Source organism: Salvia miltiorrhiza, chromosome 5 (genome assembly GCF_028751815.1).
Source record: "Salvia miltiorrhiza cultivar Shanhuang (shh) chromosome 5, IMPLAD_Smil_shh, whole genome shotgun sequence".
NCBI lineage: Eukaryota > Viridiplantae > Streptophyta > Magnoliopsida > Lamiales > Lamiaceae > Salvia > Salvia miltiorrhiza.
The window spans coordinates 27,083,832-27,108,949 of record NC_080391.1 but is presented as its reverse complement, the minus strand read 5'-3'; the positions used below and the strand labels follow the sequence as shown (position 1 = coordinate 27,108,949).

The following is a 25,118-nucleotide window of genomic DNA, read 5'->3' as shown; positions in this document are numbered from 1 at the left end:
ACACTTAACAAATCAATGGCATTAAAGTGGATATGAAGCATAACCCAAAATTTCTTTTCATTTCAATGATGTGTTCATCCCAATACAAGAACAAGCTCACAACGCTACATGAATGGTACAACTCTCGTGCATCTAGTGTACACCTAACAATACTTTACATTGTAAAGATGACAGTAAACAATTGCAATTCCCTTCTAAACACATTGGAAGAAGGATCGATACAGCTTTATGCTATTTCAGGGACTAAAAAGGTTGAACTATGTAACCTGCCGGAGCATCTGTTGAAGTTGCATTACTTGCTGCTGCTGATCTGGTGGCAGCATACTTAGCTGCTCTGGCGTCAGATTTAGCAGTTGCTGAAGCACGGAAGGATCCAAGTCGGGGGAAAGTTGCATCTTAAAAAATGAAAATTTAGTTGACAATCAGATCAAGCTCTCAAAAAAGAAATTCATTAAAGATATCATACTTATTATAAATGCAAAATTTCAAAACCAGAGATGTTCTGGTGGATTTCACTTAATCCTTCTAGAATGTAGTCATAATCATATTCCGTTAAAGCATCTTTCTTTTTCAGCAGATGGAGTTCTATTGAAACTATACATTGGAAAGTCAAATTTGTATGAAGTTCTCATCTATTAGATCAAGATCTCGTAAAGTTTTTTCATCTTCAAATGAAAGATATTTGAAATAAAAACATGATGAAGATGGAATTTCAATCAGAATAAACATTAACAAATCCAAAGTAGGTAAACAATGAAGATAAAAATTTGTAAGTTCCACACATTATGTCTACAAGCAAGTACGAGAAATATGACACACAATTCCAAAAGGAATAAATTAGAAAGATATGGCTTGCAGAATTTAACTACCTGAGTAGCTTGCTTCCCAGTGTCTGGAGTTTCTTCTGTTCTTGGAGGTTGTCTTCCTGGAATACCCGAAGACGGGAGTGGTACGGACATAGGTGAAGTAGCATTTACAGCCTGTGAAGGAGTAGCTCTTCCATCATTCAATTTCACCAATTTTGGAGCTCTATCGATCTGGTTTGTCTTACTAGGGACATTTAAAGCATGCCCCTTCAAATCCGTATCTTCCAGCATGCCAGAGGATGTTGGGGTGCTAAGCTGTTTCAGGAAAAAAGAAATGCACAATCATCTTCAAGATGTGTAAGATTCCAGTATACAACTATTTATCACAATTTTTTAGAACACTAATAAAAGCATAATGTATGTCAAATTACTTCAGGGAGTTCTGCGGGAAAAATATGTTTAGAATCTTTGTAATAGTTAAAATAACTTCTATTTAATCAACTAACCTAGGAAAACTAACATCAAAGGCAAAACTTTTATAGTTAACTTTATAAATGATGTATAAGTCTATAAGTGCTTTGACTTGAAAAACAGATTATTTGATAAAAGCATTTTCAATAAATATAAGTGAATGATTTTATTAGAAGGTAGTACAGCACAAGATATATGTCAAATTCTTAACTCCTCTGTTATCAGATAGAGCGAAGTTCCGCACCTGAAAGCCTGTAGCTGAAAATTGTGGATTTACGAGCACAGTCTGAGACCTTGGCACAGCATTGAACCCTGAATTGGCGGGCGGAACTGGGCCTATATTTTGTGACAAAGGATGTTGCATTTGCTGGTTGAAAGAAGAAGTTGGCACTGGAATTTGTTGGCCAACTGACAAACCACTCAATGACTGAGGATGCATAGCGGGATGGGAGGAAACTCCAGATTGAGCAAGCAATTGAGCTTGCTGCAAGACTTGGTTCTGGTTTAGTTGTGAATGTTGAATTTGTGTTTGTGTAGGAAATTTCTGGAGTGCGGCATATTGGTTTGGTACACCAGCAGATACTCGACTATCTTGTGCAAAAGGCAGCGAACCCAATTGCATTTTGCTTTGTGGAAGTGGGGGTAGCCCAGAAAGAGTTTGAGAATTTTGCACTAAAGGCTGTACTGGTTGGCTCGAAGCTTGCCGAATATTGGGCATCTGCAACTGAATGGTTCAAAAATCAAATATACTAACTTAAACATAATAGCTTGTAGCAAAACCTAGCAATGAATGACAAACTGTGTGAAGAGAACTTACCATTTGAGGTGACACTACCCCAAGCATAATCTCAACCTGCGTAGAAGTCGAACAGAAAGTTGATCAACATAAATAATGGTATACAAATAATGAATTGAAGTAGGGGGGTAAAAAAATTCTCAGGTAAAACTTAGAGATTGAGAATGTGCATTAGATGGATGTTTAGTAGTATTTAACAAAAAACTTAATAAAAGATAACTGCAAAGAGCTCACAAAATATTCATAAAACTATCAAGGGCTGATAAGAACCTGAAAAATAGCTTTGGGCAAGTTGGGGATGGAGAGCAATAGTTTCCAAGCTTGTTCCTTATTTTGCGTAGCCAGTGCCTGTCAACACCATATGACTGCATAAGATCATAAATTTCCCAGATTGACTTCTATAAAAACAAATTCCCACTATTTCTATAGAATATTAGCCTTTTCACTTTTCAAAGTTATGTGTCGTACGGTACTTGGGTCTTGTATCTTCACATCTCAAGGAACATGCGTACATTTAGGAAACACATATTTATAGTCACAAAATCACTTCTACTTTCATCTAAGATTGGCTTACTTATTTATTTTGCTTTGACTTTCTTTGAGAAAAATAAAAGGGAAAAAACAAAATCTTTTTGCGCCCAGTTATGGAGTTGGTCCAGTTAAATGTCGGGTAACTTGTGTTTAGAGCCTTACCTTAAATTCAGACAAAACCTCAGTCAGCTGACTCCTTGACATTTTGGCCAAGTGGCGAGTCAAAGGATCAGTGCCTAACAAGGACGAGTTCTGTAATCCAATCTGATTTGGTATGCTAGCAGTCTGAGCCGATCCAAGAGCTCCTGCCATGACACTTGCAGCAGCTGTAGCAACAGAATCGCCCACCGGCTGATGAAGACTGGGATGTCCAAGGACTGCTTGACCCCCAAATTGTTTTGGAGCATCTGCATTGCAGGCATTGTGCGGATACACTTAATACTAGAGAATTGAAATGGAGAATCTTAGCCAAAAAGAAAAGTGACTTCCTAACTGCCCATTTTTATACAAAAATAATGAAATAGTACAAAATCAAAATATTTTAGTTACCAACATTCGAGCCAACACCAGGACCACCACGCCCCTGCAAGAAAAACAACCCTAAAAAAGTTTAAGAGGGAACCAGCAAGTTCTGTTCTGTCTCTACAACACATGGGTTAACATTTATTGAAAGTACAACAACATGATGAGCCTATATACTCACACAACGAGATAAATAAACCATTTACCTGTTCCCGGTTCCTGTCAGCATTCTTGTCATTCTCAGCGAAGTCAACTCTTAGCTGACGACCATTTATCTCATAACCCTGAAGATTACGGCGAGCACTCAGAGCTGTCTCTTCATCCTTGTACTCACAGAACCCATAACCCTTTGGTTTTCCAGTTTCTCTATCCGTAACTAATCTGAGATGGCAAACAACAGGATCAACAAAGTAAAATTTAATCAAATAGCTTCTGCGAAATTTGAAAAACATAACATTTACATTGAGATATGAGCATCAAGAACATTAGTTACTTTTTAAGTTATTGACAAAAGTTTCCACGAAATCAAATAGATGTGGGACTTGGCAAATGGCAATGTCCAAATCAGAAGAAATTAGTGATGTCATGGCAGATAATAGCTATTCATGACCTTGTCCAATTATACATTACAATAGGTAACATTCTATTAGAGTATTTACCCACGTCAGCAATCCAGTCAGCAAAAGTGACTAAAGTTAGTTAGAAGTCAGTCAGTTTGTTAGCCAGTCTGTTAGCTAGTTTGTTAGCCATAAACTCAGCTTATTTTCGGTTTTATACTCTGTATAAATAGCTATTAGATTGAGCACTGTAAATTCAGTTTTCATATATGAAATACAATATATTCTCTCTACAAATTCTCTCAAACACTCAGCTTAGAGTATCTTAAGATGGTATCGAGCCTGAGTTTTTTTTTAGGAGATTTCTTATCTTCCTCATTGAAGATCATCTCTCGTTGAAAGCATTTTTTTTTACTGGTTTTTTTCTCGATCTGTCTCCTGTTCATGGAGTCTGCTTCGCACTCTTCCGCTTCGTTCACTCTACCAAATCTTCACCCTATGGTACTGCGTTTGGATCGCCACAACTATGATTTTTGGCGCATTCAAATCCTTACAACAATCAGAGCTCACGGATTTGATGATTTTATATCATCAAATGCTACACCTCCTTCTCCTTTTCTCTCTTCTTCATCTGCTATCTTCGTTCGCGAGTCCAATCCAGGAATATCATCAATGGCTACGTCGTGATCACTTTCTAATGAGTTGGATGTTTACTTCTATTGGTGAATCTATGTCAGGTCACGTGGTGAGATGCACCACTGCCAAAGAGATCTGGAGTGTGTTGGAACAGCTTTTCAATTCCCAATCTCTTGCTCGCGTCTTACAGTTAAAAAAGATGTTACACGCTCAAAAGAAAGGTTCAATGTCCGTTGATGACTACTTTCACCGCATGAGAAGTTATGCGGATCAGTTAAATGCGGCTGGCTATTTCATTCTGGATGATGAACTCGGTGACTCTATTGTAAATGGTTATGGATCTGAGTTTGAGCCTGTTGTGGTCAATATAATGCACCGATCTGAACCTCCTACTTTGCAGGAAATGCAGTATGCATTACAATCTCATGAGATTAGATTGCAGCAATCCTCTTATCTCATCACAGATCCAGCTGCTCATTATGTTCAAAGAGGTGGCCGCAGCACTCGAGGAAGAGGAATGATTGGCAGAGGCACCTATAAACTGGCACCTATAAACTTTCTAGCAAATCTCCAATTGTTTGTCAATTATGTGGAAAAACAGGCCATGTCGCATTGAAATGTTATAAAAGATTTGATGTACATTTCACAGGTTCTGAGAATTCAAACTCTTCTAATCCTCAAGCGTATCTCACTGATTTTCAACAGATACCAGAATTTGAGTATGATGATGATGGAGCCTGGTATGTGGATAGTGGAGCCACAAATCATATCACTAACTCTATGGCAAATATGCAGATTCAAACACCATATAGTGGAACAGAGAGTCTTACAGTGGGTAATGGTAAGTCTATCCCATAGTTATTAACCGCGCATCGCGCAAAGCTGTCCTAGCGCTATCGCGCATCGCGACGCGCGCGCTATTTGAATATTATCGCGCAGAAATATATAAAAACATACTATATATCATAATCATAAGAAAAACATGCATAATATGTCTAGTTAATAAAAAGAGGAGAGAAAGATAGAAAATGAAACGATTAACTTTAAACATGCATGATGCATAATATGAGAAGAGAGGAAGAAGAAGTGATGAATATGAAAGGAGCCTGAAGAAGAAGAAGTGCAGAACAGTTCTTCAAGAACCAAAGATTCTGTCTGTCGCTTGGGATTAGAGAAAGATAGAAATTGAAACGATTAACTTTAAAAGAAAATAAGAATTGAAGAGTCTGAATGCAGTTGGAGACTACTGGACGATTAGACTTCAGAGTCAGAATGCAGTTGGAGTACTGGACGATCAGATTCAAGATTAACTTAAAAGTTATCTACACGTTAAACCCTAATTAAATATTAAAAGCCCTTAAGCCCAAGCCATGCAGAAGACTTCTCAATAGCGTGCGCGCTATTTAGCGCGATCCGGAAATAGTGCGAATAGCGAGCGCTATTACACACTGACCTCCGCATCACGATGTGGTGCGATATGCGTGCGCGACGCGATGCGCGATCTGCGCTATTGATAACTATGGTCTATTTCTTCAGTTGGAACCTCTCAAATTAAGTCTAGTTCATCTACTGCTTCTTCACTTCTCTAAAATCAAATCTTATTTGTACCTCAAATCACCAAAAATCTAATCTCCACTGCTCAATTTACAAAAGATAACAATGTTATCTTTGAATTTCACAATTCCTGTTGTCTTGTGAAGGACAAGAAAACACAGCAAATACTACTGAAAGGGAACCTTCACAAGGGCCTCTACAAACTTGATTTGTCTCAACTCTGCAACCGGTCTGCTTCTTCCTCACTCTCTAATGTGTCTACTGTTTCATCAGTATCTTCTTCATGTAATCCTGTTTGTTATCATTCTAGTTGCTCTACAGATCAGCCTAGTTCACAAATCTCAATCTGTAATAATACTCCAGTATGTACTTCATTTACTATTACTGGAAATAAAATGCAACTTTGGCATCAAAGGATGGGACATCCAAATGTTTTTGTGCTTACTCATCTTCTTAAAATGTAGCATGTATCAACAAAAGAATCTTCTCTTGGTTTTTGTAATGCTTGTAGTCTTGGTAAACTTCATCAAAAACCTCACATTACACAACCACTTCAAGCTACACAGCCCTTTCAACTAATACATTCAGATTTATGGGGACCTGCTCACATATCTACATCTCAAGGGTTTAGATACTATATCCATTTTGTTGATGATTTTACTAGGTGTACATGGATATATCCCATCACTCTTAAATCAGAAGCCTATGCTATAGTCAAACAATTCTTTGCTATGGTTAAATGCCAATTTAATGCCACTATTCAGTGCTTTAAATCTGATTGGGGAGGGGAATACAGAAAACTTACTTCATTCTTTCAAGACTTAGGTGTCCATCATCAACCCCTCACATACATTCTCAAAATGAAAAGGCTGAAAGGAAGCATCAGCATATAGCTAATATGGGACTTACTTTGCTAAGTCAGGCTTCCCTTCCATTAGATTACTGGTGGCATGCATTTAACACAGCCACATACCTTATCAATTGTAATTATTATTAACATAAACGCAAAGCCACATAACATCACAAAACCATCAGTCAATCAAGTTAACCTAAACATGAATTGAACTCACCTGAAGGAAACAACCGGGCCAACCTCCTCGCATATTTGAATGAGTTGCTCTTCAGTAGCATCATACGGTATGTTCCCAACTGCAAACAGACACAACAATTAATTTAGCTAAAAGTAACTCCGATCCCTATCAGTATCAAAACAGAATTACAATCCGGGCGCAGTTAAAAAGTGAATTTCCCAATCAAGAAACCAAATCTCAAGTATAAATCAAAGCAATTTCGAAATGAAGACTGTGGCTTTACCAAAATCAAACCACTGGCACGGTGTGTATAGATAATAGAGATAAATGAGAAAACACTAACCAAAAACGCAGCGATGCTGAGATTGCGCATTGGCGGCCATGAAAGAAATCGTTGTCCCAGAACAAACTGAAGCTGCAGCCACGATTAGGATTCAGCGTCAGCCTCTTCGCCTTTATATATTACTCCACCAATCACGTAGCTAATTCTACGAACCGCGCTTCGCCCAGCGCTTATTTATTCACCCAAAACGACCTTTGAAACAAGTATTCTTCTACTATTCTAATTGTATTAGATGCCGACAATAAATTTCAAATCAAATTAACAAATAGAGTAGATTGAGGATTTGAGATGGGATGAAATCTTGATTCTAGTTACCAGTTTTATTTATTTACAAATTGGAATTTGGAGAGGGTGGGATTTATGGAGAGATCGAGAGGGTGTTTGTGTTAGTGTTGGCGCCCTCCAATCTCCATAGATTTTCCTACTCTTGTTTGGATTCGTCAATAATACTCCATATACAACGATATACCAATAAGGTACTACCTCCGTCCATGAAAGAACTTCCTAGGAGGGAGTGACATGGTTTTAAGAAAAAATATTATTGAGTGTATTGAGAGTGGATAAAAGGTAGTTGAGTGTATTGGGAGCGGTGAAAAGGTGTTATAATTAATATTGAGAGTTGTGAAAAGTGAGAAGTAAGAGGATTATAAGTGGTGGGGTATAGTCCAAAAATAGGTAGGAAGTTCTTTTGTGGACGTCCCAAAAAGGAAAGATAGAAAGTTCTTTCGTGGACGGAGGTAGTAATATTTAGGGGAAATAAGATAGCAGATTGGGGCTAAGCTTATTTTAAAGAGCTTAGAGCACTCCCAGCAGAAATCCCAAAATTATGCTCTGATATTCCTCTCTAAAGCTTCCCTATTTAATTTTAGGATCTCGATTTTATAAATGCATACACCAGATCTCCTATTTTCTACATAAAAATAATAATTATGTGTGGGCCCTACTAATTATAAGCTTAAAATAAATTTAGGGTGAGTGTAAATTTAAGATTGAATTTAGGTATGTGTAAAATTTTTTGTGGGCCCCATCTAATTTAGGGAATCTGCTGAATGCATTTTTTATCTCATTTTCAATTGTTTTAGCCTAAATTTAGAGTTAGTGATGCATTTAGGTGATCTGCTGGGAGTGCTCTTATAAGCTCTTGAAGCTTATAAGATGTAATTTTTTAGGGTTTATAAGTTGTCAAACTGTTTGAATAATTGAGTTTATAAGCTAAAGAGAGAATTTTTTGTTAGAGAGAGAAAATCAAAGAAAAATGAACTTAAATGATATATAATGAAAATAATAAATTATAATTAAAAAATATTTGTAAAATGATTGTTGCATATGAGATTATAAAAAAATAAGTCGGGGTAGAAGAACTTATTTTTTGAGGAGCTTATAAGCTCTTTGAGCTTATTTTTGGAACTTATAAGCTGTTCGAGAGCTTATTTTGCCAAACACTTTAGATCAACTTATAAGCTCCTAAACAGCTTATAAGCTGTTTTGAGGAGCTTATAAGCTCAGCCAAACACTCTCTTAGTCTTCCCTAAATTGGGCTTTCCTGACTTCAATATGTACTGGGCTTTCTATTTTCTAAATTTGTTGAGCTATCTAATTTTATATTTTTAAAAGGGTTAATCTATTCTATATTAAGAAAAAATTTGAGGTAGCCAATATAAAGCATAAAATACAATTTATGGCCACTAATTGAAAATACTTAAATTTTGGCCCTTTTTCTGATTTCGGACGATTTTAACCTTAAGAGGCGGACCGGTTAGGATCCGATCCGCAGGTCGCGTGCGGGTAGGGTTTAAGGTCGCAGGTTAGAGGGTTTCAACAAAACTAATTTTTACCAATAGTCCACCAATTTTTCACTGCCATTTACCATTCTTTCTCGGGCCTTTTACCCTAAACCACCGTCAGCCGCGCCGCCGAAAATCTTGTGAAAAACCGCCGTCAACTGTTGTCAACCGCCGTCAACCACCACCTTCATCTTCTCCACCTGCATATTATCTGTTTATCCACTCAACTCCACTCCAAAAATGACCAACCGCAAGCGCAAGGGTGCTTCACAAACCGGCTCCAGCTCCACCTCCAAGCGCCAGCGCTCTGCAGAATCCGGTGAGGAAAAAGCCGGATCTGGAGTTCCTGGAAACGTCCTAGATATTTGCAAAGTAATCAATAGAGATGAGAGTTCTGGATCTGAGGAACAACAAACACCGATCTGGGTGGTGACTCTTCCATCCACGGCCGAAGAAGCCGGAGGGGAAGAAGAAACCGGAGAGGAAGAAGAAGCCGGCCAGGAAGAAGAAGCCGGAGAGGAAGAAGAAGCCGACGAGGAAAAAGATTTTGGAGATGAAGAAAATGCCGGAGAGGACGAATCCGCCAACGAAGAAGACTCCGAAGAGTCCCCCGGTGAAGATGAGGATGATTTGTCAACTACAGTAATTCCTTGAAAACCCTAATTTACTTGATGATTTCCTTTGGCACTTATGACACTAATAGTGCCATAAGTGCCAAGAGCAACATTGATTACTTGGTTTATTTTGAGTTACTTGGTTTATTTTGGATTACTTTGGCACTTAGTTGAGGCTGTTAACATTTTTATAGATTGACATGTTTCATTGTTCGTTTGAATTATGTAATGTTGACCTTTTATAGGTGTTTGTCATTGTTGGAATCTGTTATTGTTGTGATTTTCTTTGGCACTTATGGCACTAATAGTGCTATAAGTGCCAAGAGGAACATTGATTGCTTGGTTTATTTTGAATTACTTTGGCACTTAGTTGAGGCTGTTAACATTTTTATAGATCGACATGTTTCGTTGTTCGCTTGAATTATGTAATGTTGACCTTTTATAGGTGTTTGTCATTGTTGGAATCTGTTAAGTGTTGTGATTTCATTTGGCACTTATGACACTAACAGTGTCATAAGTGCCAAGAGGAATATTGATTACTTGGTTTTATTTTTGATTTCCGAAGACACTTATGGCACTATTAGTGCCATAAGTGTCAAGAGAAACATTGATTACTTGGTTTTATTTTATATTTCATTTGGCACTTATGGCATTAATAGTTCCATAAGTGCCAACTGTGTATTGAAGATCTCATTATAATACGTTTCATTCATTTTGACATGCTTTTATTTTCTGAATGAAGGTACAATGGAAATTCCAACGGAAAGGCATGCAAAACATAAAACACAAGGTCAATATTAAGGGTAATGAGAACATCATTCAAATCATAGAAAATGTTATAGAGGGTGATGATGGATACCGTGAGCTGAGAGAGTCCGTTTTCTGTGATTTCTTCAAAGTACTGTCCCGCATATCACGATCAGGCCAATGCCTGCATTACTTGATATCAAGACAGATATCAGGAGTATCAAAACCAGATGAGCCCACGTTGTTTTTTTACGTGGATGGCTATGCGACGAGGTTTTCTAGGGTTGAGTTTTTTTTTTATGACAGGAATGAAATTTGGATCAAGCGACTTTAACCCCTATGCAGATCACATCATACCTGAAAATTCTTTTTATCAGAGAGTTATTTGCGGTAAGGAAATTTCCCCCAACAATTTAAGGCAGATGTTTATGACCCAGGGTTTGGATGAGCATAAAACGAACAACATTAAGGCAGCAAAGATGCTAATAGTAACGGATCTGATATTTGGCTATGATGGGACGAATTTCAGTATTCCGAATTGGCTCTGGGTGCTATTGGTGGACAAAACAGCATGGGAGGAATTCCCATGGGGAAACATGTCATTTCAGATGACAATTCATGCAATCAAGAAGGTGAGATGCACTCCAGCAACAAATGCATCATATCATCTAACCGGGAACACTCTTGCTTTCTTTGTAAGTAACATTAAATATTGTTCAATTCACACTGTTTTCCAAATAAAAACTAAATTACCTTATTTAATTCTGTGTTATCAGGCTTGGGTGTATTGTGCTTTCCCAAAACTGGGAAAGAATATCGGAGAAAAAAAACGCTCAAAAGTATTTCCCCGGATGCTGAGGTTCACCTACACAAACAATCGCACGAGACCGGTAGTTGATGGACAGGTAAAAATACTTAATAATTTCTTATTTGAATATGTATGTTTCATAATGATATGCTCCTCTTGGCACTTATGGCACTATTAGTGCCATAAGTGCCAAAGGAATTCCAAAAAAACATCAAGTAAAATGGTCATTGTGCAGGTTTATTTTTCATTAAAACCAACAGAAGAGGAAAAAGCAACATAAAAACTAGCATCTATTGAAGAAGAAGAAACGTCATTCATTTTGCAGTATAGTCCCACTGCGGATGGCAGCAAGAAGAGAGCAAAGAAAATGGCCGCGAGGTATGAGGGGGTCAGAATGATTCAACAACCAAGGATAGAGAGCGAAGGAGAAGGAAGAAACCAGCAACAGCAAGAGCAACAACAACAACAACATCAACAGCAACAGCAGGGAGGGGCTGCGATCATATTCACAGCCTCGCAAATGAAGCAATTTATTGAAGAAGTAGGAGAAAGCAAAGCAAAGATTGCGCGCATTGAATTCGCTGAACATTTCAAGCGGGAAGAGTTGATAAATGAGATAGCTGACTGTGTCGTCAGCAAATTGCGTCAAAGACAACAATATAGGCCACCACAAGAGGTTAAAAATTATTAGTGCTTAGTATTGTATTCCTCGCACTAATCATTGTTTTCAAACCAGGTTGCAAGCACAACAGAATGGATGGCGCACTGTGAAACTGAGGAGAGATTGTACCGCCAAATACGGGGAACACCGACTTCTATGCCAACACCAACACCAACACCCACACCACCAGCAAATGCAGACATTGAAGCCGGAATAGTAGCCGCAGCGGCAGCACCAGCAATCGCACAACATGAAGCAGGAACATCTGCGGCAGTGGCAGCAGCAGCAGCAGCAGCATCCCCGCCTCAACAATTGGGGCAAATCAGACCAAAAAGGATGAGGATGCCATCTGCAGCATGTAAAAGTCCATTCCGGCGTGATGATGTCAGAGGAACAGATTTTCATAGGTACCTGAGGAGCAAAGAAGCTGAACAGTAAGTAATTAAATAGCATTGTACAATTTTTGCCTAATGTATGGCACAAATGGCACTAATATGACCATTTGTGCCATCTGTACCATCATTCCAATTAACATTCTCATATGCATTGACATGTCCAGGAGGAATGTGGGATTTCCATATCTGGTGGACAAAAATTGGTTTAATCAGATAAAGAAGACTACCGAAAAGCTAGACAGTCAGAGCATAGACTCCTACCTTGCCGTGCTAGCAGCAAAACCATAGTTGGCTGGTTTTGAAGGATTTGAATTCCCTGCAAACATTGCCATCACAGGCACAATGTTCGCGGTAATTACTTAATAATTTCTTCTTTTAATATATATATATATATATATATATATATATTTCATAATAATATGCTCATATTGGCACTTATGGCACTAATAGTGTCATAAGTTCCAAGAGGAACATTGGTTACTTGGTTTTATTTTGGATTTCGGTTAGCACGTATGGCACTAATAGTGCCATAAGTGCCAACAACACCATTTAACTTGGTTTTATTTCGGATTTCGGTTGACACTTATGGCACTAATAGTACCATAAGTGCCAACCGAAATTATAATCTAAAGTATATAACAACTCCAATATAATAATGCAAGAGATCATACCAGAGGAACAAATGAACAGGCTGTGCTTGTTTGCAGTGGGGAAATAGCCAAAATGGGGGGAGTATGTCAAGAAATGGAACGATGTTGAGAAGGTTAGTGTGTCAATACCCAAGTGAGTTAAGTCTAAGTCGTATTGTTTATTTTTTTTGACTGGTGAATGTTATTTAATGTCAGCTCATCATGATTGTTCACTTCACCGATCACTGGGCCACCTGTTTGGTGGATTTCAAAAACCATGAGTTGACGATATATGACTCCAATCAGCACAAGTTCGATGATATCCATCTCGACGTACGTCAATGTGCTTTCTTGCCGATCTGCAGGATTATACCACAGATCCTCAAGAAGATTGGCTATTATGACAAGCACAATGTTGACGGAAAATACACAAAATGGATATATTCCTACCCATACAATGGATCGAACAATCTGAAACAACTGGATAACGTAATTTGTGGGGTTCTGTCTCTTAAGTATGTCGATATGATGCTGACTGGAACGTACGTTCAAAAGAACATGACCAAGGCCGTGCTTAAAACATTTCGTGAAAAGATAGCAGAAACATCTACAAATTCAGCACGGATGCAAGTACCTTTGAGCCCTTGAATGATGAAGATGAACAAGAGGATGCTGGTGAAGGTGAGGATGACGGTGAAGGCGTTGTGGCAGCCAATCTTAATGAATGAACAATCAATTTATGTTTGTAAAATAGTTTCTAGCATGCTTGATAAACAACTTGGTGATCAGTTAGTTTATTTTGATTATGTGATATGTATGGTATGTTTTAGTCAGCTTCGTAACAGGTTTGGATTGTAAAGCATAGAGCAGGTTTGGCACTTATGGCACTATTGGTGCCATAAGTGCTTAAGGATATCCAAAATAAGTGCTTGCGGAAACGCAAAATAAAACGAACATGGCCCTCTTTGCACTTATGACACTAGTAGTGCCATAAGTGCCAAAGAATATCCCAAAACAATTCAAATGGCTCTCTTGGCACTTATGACACTAATAGTGCCATTAGTGTCTTCGGAAATGAAAAATACAAGTACAATGGCCCGCTTGGCACTTATGGCCCTAAATGGAACATCTAAACCCTAATTGGATAATATAAACCCTAAATGGAACATCTAAACTCTAATTGGATAATCTAAACCCTAAATGGTCCTCTTGACACTTATGGCACCTTAAATGGAACATCTAAACCCTAATTGGATAATCTAAACCCTAAATGGTCCTCTTGGCACTTATGGCTAGTGCCATAAGTGCATACGCAAATCCAAAATATAGACATAACAACAATCGAATCTAAACCCTAAATGGAACAAAGTGTTTAAAATGGCTAAATGACTGCACCACCCAGCTACATGATATCAGAGCACAAGTGTATGGCACTAACAGCACTAATAGTGCCATAAGTGCCTATCATTCACAACAACGCATACAAAAACAACAACAATATAATATACGTGCCACATCTCGTACACAAATACATAAATCACAGAAATAGAAGAAATCATAATGTGCATAAGATGAAACAGATCAAACAAACAAATAAACAAACAAAATCTCATACCAAATCTCGCCGGATCACTGCAGATTTGTCGAAAGCGGTGAGAGAGAGGAGGAGAGGATAATCGTCTCTCTAGTCTCTTCATCAGCGCCGGCGAGAGAGAGATAGACGCGGAGAGGACAATCAGAGAGAGAATGCAGATACATCGAGGGCGGTGAGAGAGTGGAGGAGGAGGAGAGGATAATCGTTTCTCTAATCTCTTTGTCGACGCTGGCGAGAGAGAGATACAGGCGCAGAGGAAAATCACAACGAGAGAGGTAGAGAATTGGTTTCATTCATCATCATCGCAACTTATGAAACAATAGGGCCGGCGAGATAGGTGGAGAATTGGCTGAATCACGTCGCAGGCGAGATAGAGAGAGAGAGAGAGAGAGAGGATGAAAGCTCAATCACGTGTATGTGCTGCATCTGCATGGGTTAATCCCTAAATCCGGATCCGGGTCAAAGGAAGTTGTTGGATCCGTTGGGTTAAAGGGTAGATTAGGTATGACACATAAAAGATGGCCAAATATTGTTATTTCTCATTTTGTGAACAAAATTTAAGTTTGAATCACCAATAGGGCCATCTGGCCCTATTGTTTCATTTATGTTTTTAAATGTCTCATCTTTTTTTCCCACATTTTACACAAAAGACAAGTTCACTATTTTTTCTTCCTTATTTTCACTTCAAGGATGAATAATATTATCCCTCCATTTTTGGTGTGATAATGTTATCCATCTTTAAAGTGGAAATAAGGAAGAAAAAATGATGCGCTTATCTTTTATGCAAAACGTGGGAAAAGAAATAAGATATTTAAAGACATAAATTTTTGTTATCCATTCTTTTTCATTGATAAATTTATCCATCAAAGTAAACGTATTCTAACAAGCAAAAATGCCTGAACTGTACCAGCAATTTATTTTGGTCAAATAAAATTAAAATTTAAAAATAATATATATATAAAGATCATTTCATATGCTATAATAAAAAAATAATGTACAATAATAATTATAATATAAAGTGATTTTCCGTCCAAATGGGTTACACACTAGTGTATATATATATATATATATATATATATATAATTATACGAATTTCTAATTTTTGTTCTAATTCTAATCGATAAATGATAAGGTGAGCCCTAGAGTACTAAATCCCTCTCCTAAATCCTAATCGCTGCTCCTGCCTCCTGCTCACGAGTCACGCACGCGAACTCATCTCTCTCTCTCTCTTGCCGCCGCTGCCGTCGCCGTCGCCGTCGCCCGCAACATCCAAGCAGCTGCCGTCGTCGTCCGCAGCACTAGAGCAGAGCGCCCTCCAGCCGCACCAGCAGCTGCCGCACGACAAGCTCCCTCTCCCTCTCTGTCTCTGTACATGTCAGTGTGTGTAAGCCAAATGCAATTTCAATTTGTATAGGTTCTCAACTTTGACATCCGATTGATTTCATTTTTTATGCACGTATGATGGTATTTCATGGAATAAGTTCTCAACTTTGGTGTTTCTTCAATTTTTAACAGCAGAATCAGTTCTGTAGGATACTTATTTATTCATGTAGCTTGAATTGAAGAGCTTAGGATGCTTTTTAAGTGAATGGTTTAACTGGATTGCTGGTTGTATCCTATCTTTTAGGAACTAACTGTATCAAAGTTAAATTGCAGCCGAGAAATCGCGACCTAATTCATAATCACAACAACCGCCTTCCGTCTCTTTCTGCGCTGCCCGCGGCTGTCTATCTCGTTGAAGCTATCTGTGCGGCGTGGAGTGTTGCAGTCTTACAGCCTTTTGCTTCTTATTTTGTATAAGAACAATATCCGCAAATCATGTATTTTCATTCCATCCTTCACTTTTAACTTATGTTGTTCTCTAAAATTATGTTATATTTAATGGTAGTATATTTGTTTTAGGTCGCGAGTTTGTGTGAAAAACTTGCCCAAGTATGTAGTGGAGGACCATCTGAGAGAATTCTTCTCCCAGAAAGGGGAAGTGACAGATGCCAAGCTTATGCGCACCAAGTGATCACCTCTGCATTCTTCTCCCAATACTGACTTTGCTATTTTATTCGTTTGTTTCTATTTACGTGACCTTGATAAAAAAATGGTTCAGGGATGGGAAGAGTCGGCAATTTGGGTTTGTGGGTTATAGGACGGAGCATGAAGCTGAGGAAGCCATTAAGTATTTCAACAAATCTTTCATGCATACTTCCAGAATTATGTTGGTTATCCTTGACATCATCTAATGATACGCAGCGGAATATATATTCAAGGATTAGATCTAGATTTACAAATGCATCATGTGTAGAGATAGACATACAACAATAAGAATAACTTACTTGTTATGTGGTAAACGTGCGTCTCGATTCGTGCCGTGAATCCACTACTAAGGTATCCACGTGTATGTCGATTCGATGCAGGAACTATTCCAAGTGCACGATTCAATCGTTGACAGCTAGGAAATCTCCGATTGAAACTATAGTGCTCTCTTAGTGTTTGCAAACCAAAAGCTCTAAGCTAATGTTTTCGTATGTTTTCGTATATCATTCGTAAGACCAAGCTTCCTTATTTATAAGCGAAGAAGACAATTCTAAATTGTCTTGTCTTCCTTAGTCAACAATTACGACTAAGGAATTCACACTTGAGTCAACAATTACGACTAAGCAATTCACACTTGAACTGTCTTACTTAGTATTAGAATATATCAAATATATCCTAATCTAGTCCATAATATCTTTCAATCTCCCACTTGGACTAGCATTAGATTAAACACCAAGCACTAACTTTGCACTCTTAAGCGAATCAACAATACACATAAAGTGTGACCCTTTAGGCCTCCATTATCGACGATAATCAAATTAAAGTCTACACAAAACTCCTAGACTGCGTTGTGTAGCGAACTCGATATATGAAGAACGTTTACGTGGATTCTGTAAACAAACCTTTATATGAAGTTTATGTAATATCCCTTCATTCACGAACCACTCGATTGAGCCTAGGATCTGCCATGTGTCTATCCCAATAGCTCAATCATTTTATCTCATCTTTATTAAATGACCCTTCCGATCATATTCAATTATTCTAATTGAATATATCTTTGCATTGGCCAATGACTAACGGTCAAATAATATAGAGAATTTGAAGTGTTCTCTCGAAATTCAAATCGAGGAATGAATCCTATTCTTGGCTCAACTACCATTTCCATTTGCCTCATGATGTACCCAACACAAGCCGTATCTACCCCTTTGATGGAGTGCAAGCATTGTACTTGGTCAAAGCACACCACTCAACAAACAAAATGAGTATTGACCTCAAGTCAAAGGACTATTACATACTCCATACACTATTAAATCATAGACACTAGAACAAATGATTTAATAGCAGGGTATACCAATATTCTCCAAAATATCCATGTGTCCATCACGAGAATCAAATTACTCGTAGTTGTGAGATCAACTACATTCTCTAAGAATATGATGCAGACCACATGCTAACCTATAGCATGTCATCAATATCCCATTCTTGATGACCATTGGTTAGGGCATCTTTAGAATTACACTTATATCATTAATGTCTCACATCATTAATAACAGTGATAATTCAAGGGAACAGATAAAAGAATAATGTCAAACAATAAAACAAATTATTCTAATAAATGCACAAGCCCATGAAATCAAATAACATATATATAAATGTGATCAGGTAAGGATGTCTCAATTCAAATTGTTTCTAAGACATTCAAACCAAAACTCCCACTAAATTAAAGCCAACTTCCAACATGTCTAACACCCAAGCTCTCAAAATGTTTGTTGTGTTTTGCTATACACAATGGCTTGGTGAAAGGATCAGCTAAGTTATTATCAGTGGGTACTCTTTCTAATTTCACATCGCCTCTTTCAATTATTTCTCTGATCAGATGATATCTTCGAGGAATGTGCTTGTTTCTATTCGTGGGTCTTGGTTCCTTTGCTTGCGCAACTGCACCAGTATTGTCACAATACAACGGTATTGCACAATTGGTACTTGGAATGACACCCAGTTCTTTCACGAATTCTAACAGAGCCACAGCCTCCTTGGCAGCTTCAGATGCAGCAATATACTCGGCTTCGGTGGTGGAGTCGGCAGTAGTGCTTTGTTTGGAACTATTCCAACTAACTGCTCCACCATTGAGGATGAAGACATAGCCAGACTGTGACTTATAGTCATCATGGTCTGTTTGGAAGCTAGCATCAGTATACCCAGTAACTGATAACTCTGGCTGTCCACCATAGACTAAGAAGTATTCTTTAGTCCTTCTAAGGTACTTTAGAATAGTCTTGACAGTTCTCCAATGTACCTCACCGGGATTTTGCTGAAATCTGCCTGTCATGCTAAGCGCATATGCCACATCTGGCCCAGTAGATGTCATGGCATACATTATCGATCCTATAGCAGAAGCATATGGGATCATTTTCATGTATTCAATCTCTTGGTCACTAGAAGGGCAACCCTTCTTAGACAAGATTATACCATGTCCCATAGGAAGAAATCCTTTCTTAGAATTTTCCATTGAGAAGCGCTTTAGCAATTTGTCTATGTAGGTGGATTGTGATAATCCCAACAATCTATTAGGTCTATCCCGATAGATCTTTATCCCAAGGATATAGGAAGCATCACCCAGGTCCTTCATCATGAAGGAACTAGCCAACCAATCTTTCACGGATTGCATCATGGAACGATCACTACCCATAATCAAAATGTCATCAACATATATGATAAGGTAGACAATGTTCCCATCTTTGCGTTTACTATAAACACATGGATCCTCTTTGCTTCTGACAAAATCAAACGATTTGATAGCTCTGTCAAAGCAAATATTCCAACTCCTAGAAGCTTGCTTAAGTCCATAAATGGACTTCTTTAGCCTACATACTGCATTCGGCCTTTCTTTGGATACAAAACCTTCAGGTTGAGTCATATAGACTTCCTCTTCAAGTTCTCCATTGAGAAATGCGGTTTTGACATCCATTTGCCAAATGTCAAAGTTATAGTATGCAGCTATAGCAAGTAAAATCCTAATGGACTTGATCTTTGCGACTGGTGAAAAGGTTTCGTCATAATCAATGCCCTCGCGTTGACTATAACCCTTTGCCACCAACCTAGCCTTGTAGGTTCATACTATGCCATCTGCATCTCTCTTCTTTTTGAAGATCCATTTGCAGCCTATGGGATATTTCCCATCTGGCAAATCAACTAGTTCCCAGACTAGATTGAAGTACATCGAGTCCATTTCGGAAATTAAGGCTTCAAGCCACTTCTCCGAGTCGGTGCCCGACACCGCTTCGGTATAGGTCTTAGGTTCATCATCATCCAGATCAACTTCATCATCTTGGTTCTCAACCAATAGATTAAGTCTTTCAGGTGCTCGACGATTCCTACGAGGCCTATGGAGTTGTTCTTGCGTTTGTTCAGGTTGTACATTCTGATCGTGAGGAGGTTCCTCTGTGTTGAATGTTTCAACAGTTTCGGAATTTTCAGGGATTTCCTCAAGATTTTCTTGAGGTGGTGGTAATACAACTATTGTATCATCATGTCTTTGATGCATCTCATTGTTTTGAGGTGTCTCTCTAAGAGATATTCCCCTTCCCAATAGATCATCAAATACTCCCACTGAATTCTTGTCCACACCATTAGACAAGTTTTCATCCTCTATGTTATTTTGTGGTTCTTGAATTTCTTCAAGTTCTATCGTATTGTGACCTTATTCTTTAGAGACATAAATGTCTTCTAGGAACGTCACATTCCGTGAAACGATCACCTTGTGATCACCGGGAACGTATAAATAATACCCTCTTGTTTCCTTAGGATATCCCACAAGATAACATTTCTCACTTTTAGATTCCAATTTATCAGTCATCATCTTTTTAACATACGCAGGACAACCCCAGGTCCGTATATGTTTAAGAATCGCCTTTTGGCCACACCATAACTCATATGGTGTTTTCTCGACTGATTTCGAAGGAACTCTATTCAGAATATAAACAGCGGTCTGTAGAGCATAGCCCCAAAGGAATAAAGGGAGACTTGCAAAACTCATCATGGATCGAACCATATCTAATAAAGTTCGATTTCTCCTTTCGGATACCCCATTCAATTGAGGCGTTCCCGGAGGTGTCCAGTCCGACCGAATTCCATGTGATTTTAAGTAATCAAGAAATTCATGGCTTAAGTATTCCCCTCCTCGATCTGATCGAAGAGTCTTGATACTTTTCCCAAGTTGCTTCTCGACTTCTAACTTAAACTCCTTAAATTTCTCAAAGGCCTCAGATTTGTGTTTCATGAGATACACGTATCCATACCTCGAAAAATCATCAGTAAAAGTTATGAAGTACGAATATCCACCTCTTGCTTGTGTAGGGAACGGTCCACACACATCGGTGTGAATCAGTTCTAGCAAGTCTTTGGCTCGTAACCCCTTCCCAGAAAGTGGTTTCTTAGTCATCTTTCCTTTGAGACAAGATTCACAAGCACCGTATGACTCAAAGTCAAATGATGTGAGATAGTCTAACTTTCTCATTCTTGCTATCCTGTTCTCATTGATATGACCAAGTCTACAATGCCAAAGATAAGTAGTATTATTCGTATTACTCAACCTAGGTCGTTTGTTTTGTATATTGAGAACACTTCTTTCACATTCAAGATAATATAAACCATTCAAAAGAGAGGCACTTCCATAAAACAATCCATTAAATGAAAATGAACCTCTACCGTTTCCAAAATGAAAGGAAAAACCTTCAATGTCTAACATTGGAATGGAAATAATATTCTTGGAAATAGAAGGAACAAAGTAACAATTACTTAAAACTAGTCTATTTCCCGAAGGAAGATCTAATCTATAAGTCCCTACGCATTCGGCAGCAACTCTTGCTCCATTTCCCACGCGTAGATCGACTTCTCCGGGCCTCACTTTCTTGGTTTCACTTAGGCCCTGCACATTATTGCAAATGTGTGAGCCACAAGCTGTATCTAATACCCAAGATTGTGAATTGTTAATAGACATGTTTATCTCAATAACAAACATACCCGAGCTCATACCCGATGCACCTTGTGCCTTGTATTTCGGGCAGTCTCTCTTCCAGTGCCCCTTTTCATGACAGAATAGGCACTCATCCTTTGGCAACTTCGGCCTTTTCTGAGCCCCTCCACCTTTAGGCTTCAAACTAGCATCAAATGCCTTCTTCTGCTTTTTCTTCTGCTTGTACTTCCTTTTGGAAGACGTGGCAGCAGAGCTCACCATGAGCACAGATTTGCCTTTAGAGGTGGAAGACTCATAGGTCTTCAACATGTTATGAAGCTCAGGCAGGCTTGCCTTCGTGCCGTTCATATTGAAGTTCACAATGAAGTTTTCAAATGAGGCAGGCAAAGACTGCAGAATCAGATTGACAGAGACAGTATCGGGTAGCATCGTTCCAATCGATGCCAACCTCTCAATCAACCCGATCATCTTCAGTACATGATCAGAAACCTGACCCCCATCATGAAGCTTACACTTGAAAAGATCTCGGAGTATCTCATACTCCATAGTCTGAGCTTCTGAAGCATACAGACTCTTCAAGTGTTTCAGCATATCATAAGGGAACATGTGTTCGTGTTGCCTCTGTAACTCCGTAGTCATAGAGGACAACATCACACATTGTGCCGATGTTGCATCCTCGACATGCTTCTTGTGAGCAGCCTCATCAAATGATGCATACTCAGCAGACTGCTTGTCAGGAATGACAGTGATTGGGTTGTCCAAGACATACTCAATCTTTTCTAGCCTTAAGACCAGACGCAAGCAACGGAGCCAATCCGTGAAGTTTGACCCAGTCAACTTATTTGTTTCCATCAAACATTTCAATGACAAATTCGACATATTATCTGATCAATAAATAAAGAAAAGCAAATTAGAAAGAATAAACTATGATCACATTGTATCACTAATCAAACAATGGGCTATCGTATTGATTAGCTCCCACTAATTTTTGACATATTTTACGCCCCCAACGTAAAATACGGATTTATATGTTATATAAATCTTAGTGGTCCGAGATCCAAGTCAATATTATGCAGCCTCTGCTTGGGCTGATGACTGCAATAACATTACTTAATAGGCCTCTAAGCCAATTGCAACAACAATTTTGCAACTCTCGGTTGATTTATCTAATTAATCTGCGTCCTTAAATCACTTTGGTCGAGTTTCACGCCACAAATGATCAAGCAAGTCAACCCCAACACACGGTGCCAACCTATGAATGAGCCTTGGCCTTGTAGACTAGAGCAAACACTTGGGTGTAAATACTCTTGATCGAAAAGGATGGGTTGCTCAGACAATTATGATGGACGACGCGTTTTGTGCTTACACAAAGACTTATATTTAATGGGGATTTAGCATGTGATACTAATTGCTTATATTTAATATCCAATATTAAATAGCAACGCAATTACTGGGTGCCGCCTACCCAGGCATATAAAATGCGGACCACACATATTGGGCGCCGCCTACCCATACATAGCAAAGCGGACTATATATATTGGGCGCTGCCTACCCAAGATAAATGCGGTCTTTAACTACTATAGTTAAATAATAAGCATAAAATCAAATAGCATGCTTATCACATAAAGACATAAAACTCTACGAATAAAATCATTAATCAAATTAATATTTTATTCTCTAATTAATTATGGGTTAATCAATTTATATTAATTCTAAATTAATATAAATTTATTACTATTATTATTAATTCAAAATTAATAACAATAATTTAAATTTATTAATCCAATTAATAAATTAATTCTGAAATTGGGGTTCAATTATTAATTCAAAATTAATAAAAGATTTTTTTTTTTTAATAAACTGTTTCAGCCCAACAAGGGGCCTTCAAAATAAAACACAGGCCCAGCCTCAATTAAAAACGCAGCCCAGCAGCTTAGGGAAATCAGGCCCAGACCGAGGCCCAAAACTTTAACAGCCCAAATTCAATTTCAGCAATAAGGGTTTGGGAAAAAGAGGTTTTCAGCAGCAGCCGCTGCCTCTTCTCCTTCCCGTCGCCTCGCCCGAGCCCCGCTGCCGCACCAGCAGCTGCCGCACGACAAGCTCCCTCTCCCTCTCTGTCTCTGTACGTGTCAGTGTGTGTAAGCCAAATGCAATTTCAATTTGTATAGGTTCTCAACTTTGACATCCGATTGATTTCATTTTTTATGCACGTATGATGGTATTTCATGGAATAAGTTCTCAACTTTGGTGTTTCTTCAATTTTTAACAGCAGAATCAGTTCTGTAGGATACTTATTTATTCATGTAGCTTGAATTGAAGAGCTTAGGATGCTTTTTAAGTGAATGGTTTAACTGGATTGCTGGTTGTATCCTATCTTTTAGGAACTAACTGTATCAAAGTTAAATTGCAGCCGAGAAATCGCGACCTAATTCATAATCACAACAACCGCCTTCCGTCTCTTTCTGCGCTGCCCGCGGCTGTCTATCTCGTTGAAGCTATCTGTGCGGCGTGGAGTGTTGCAGTCTTACAGCCTTTTGCTTCTTATTTTGTATAAGAACAATATCCGCAAATCATGTATTTTCATTCCATCCTTCACTTTTAACTTATGTTGTTCTCTAAAATTATGTTATATTTAATGGTAGTATATTTGTTTTAGGTCGCGAGTTTGTGTGAAAAACTTGCCCAAGTATGTAGTGGAGGACCATCTGAGAGAATTCTTCTCCCAGAAAGGGGAAGTGACAGATGCCAAGCTTATGCGCACCAAGTGATCACCTCTGCATTCTTCTCCCAATACTGACTTTGCTATTTTATTCGTTTGTTTCTATTTACGTGACCTTGATAAAAAAATGGTTCAGGGATGGGAAGAGTCGGCAATTTGGGTTTGTGGGTTATAGGACGGAGCATGAAGCTGAGGAAGCCATTAAGTATTTCAACAAATCTTTCATGCATACTTCCAGAATTATGTTGGTTATCCTTGACATCATCTAATGATACGCAGCGGAATATATATTCAAGGATTAGATCTAGATTTACAAATGCATCATGTGTAGAGATAGACATACAACAATAAGAATAACTTACTTGTTATGTGGTAAACGTGCGTCTCGATTCGTGCCGTGAATCCACTACTAAGGTATCCACGTGTATGTCGATTCGATGCAGGAACTATTCCAAGTGCACGATTCAATCGTTGACAGCTAGGAAATCTCCGATTGAAACTATAGTGCTCTCTTAGTGTTTGCAAACCAAAAGCTCTAAGCTAATGTTTTCGTATGTTTTCGTATATCATTCGTAAGACCAAGCTTCCTTATTTATAAGCGAAGAAGACAATTCTAAATTGTCTTGTCTTCCTTAGTCAACAATTACGACTAAGGAATTCACACTTGAGTCAACAATTACGACTAAGCAATTCACACTTGAACTGTCTTACTTAGTATTAGAATATATCAAATATATCCTAATCTAGTCCATAATATCTTTCAATCTCCCACTTGGACTAGCATTAGATTAAACACCAAGCACTAACTTTGCACTCTTAAGCGAATCAACAATACACATAAAGTGTGACCCTTTAGGCCTCCATTATCGACGATAATCAAATTAAAGTCTACACAAAACTCCTAGACTGCGTTGTGT

General features: G+C 38.4%; 1 protein-coding gene and 2 long non-coding RNA genes across 8 annotated transcripts; 2 read left to right on the top strand and 1 right to left on the bottom strand.

The window, feature by feature from the left end:
• Positions 1-33: 33 nt before the first annotated feature.
• On the bottom strand, positions 34-7,702 carry LOC131026229 (cleavage stimulating factor 64-like). 4 transcript variants are annotated; one of them, XM_057956015.1, is made up of 10 exons: positions 7,248-7,697; positions 6,944-7,022; positions 3,333-3,507; positions 3,154-3,187; positions 2,767-3,011; positions 2,344-2,421; positions 2,095-2,130; positions 1,522-1,995; positions 870-1,121; positions 34-395 (listed from the first exon to the last, which is right to left on the bottom strand). In XM_057956015.1, the coding sequence occupies exons 1-10, from the start codon at positions 7,285-7,287 to the stop codon at positions 258-260; spliced, it is 1,551 nt and encodes a 516-aa protein (XP_057811998.1). In that variant the 5' UTR covers positions 7,288-7,697; the 3' UTR covers positions 34-257. The 4 variants fall into 4 exon arrangements, with proteins under 4 accessions (XP_057811998.1, XP_057811996.1, XP_057811997.1 ...); XM_057956013.1 differs by having other exon boundaries at positions 1,522-2,001; positions 7,248-7,696; XM_057956014.1 differs by having other exon boundaries at positions 34-1,121; positions 7,248-7,702.
• A 7,906-nt stretch (positions 7,703-15,608) lies between these two features.
• On the top strand, positions 15,609-16,688 carry LOC131026228 (uncharacterized). The gene is made up of 4 exons (XR_009102222.1): positions 15,609-15,847; positions 16,136-16,299; positions 16,382-16,489; positions 16,581-16,688. It is a non-coding gene; the product is annotated as an uncharacterized LOC131026228 (long non-coding RNA).
• A 6,858-nt stretch (positions 16,689-23,546) lies between these two features.
• On the top strand, positions 23,547-24,444 carry LOC131026227 (uncharacterized). 3 transcript variants are annotated; one of them, XR_009102220.1, is made up of 4 exons: positions 23,547-23,620; positions 23,893-24,056; positions 24,139-24,246; positions 24,338-24,444. It is a non-coding gene; the product is annotated as an uncharacterized LOC131026227 (long non-coding RNA). The 3 variants fall into 3 exon arrangements; XR_009102219.1 differs by having other exon boundaries at positions 23,555-23,604; XR_009102221.1 differs by having other exon boundaries at positions 23,606-23,620; positions 23,882-24,056.
• Positions 24,445-25,118: the final 674 nt, after the last annotated feature.

Coding starts and splice junctions, on each gene's coding strand:
- LOC131026229 (XM_057956012.1), bottom strand. CDS start 7,287: ATGGCCGCCAATGCGCAATCTCAGCATCGCTGCGTTTTTG. Junction 3,188..3,332: donor CTGACAGGAACCGGGAACAG/GTAAATGGTTTA, acceptor TTTTTCTTGCAG/GGGCGTGGTGGTCCTGGTGT. Junction 3,012..3,153: donor TGGTGTTGGCTCGAATGTTG/GTAACTAAAATA, acceptor CCTGCAATGCAG/ATGCTCCAAAACAATTTGGG.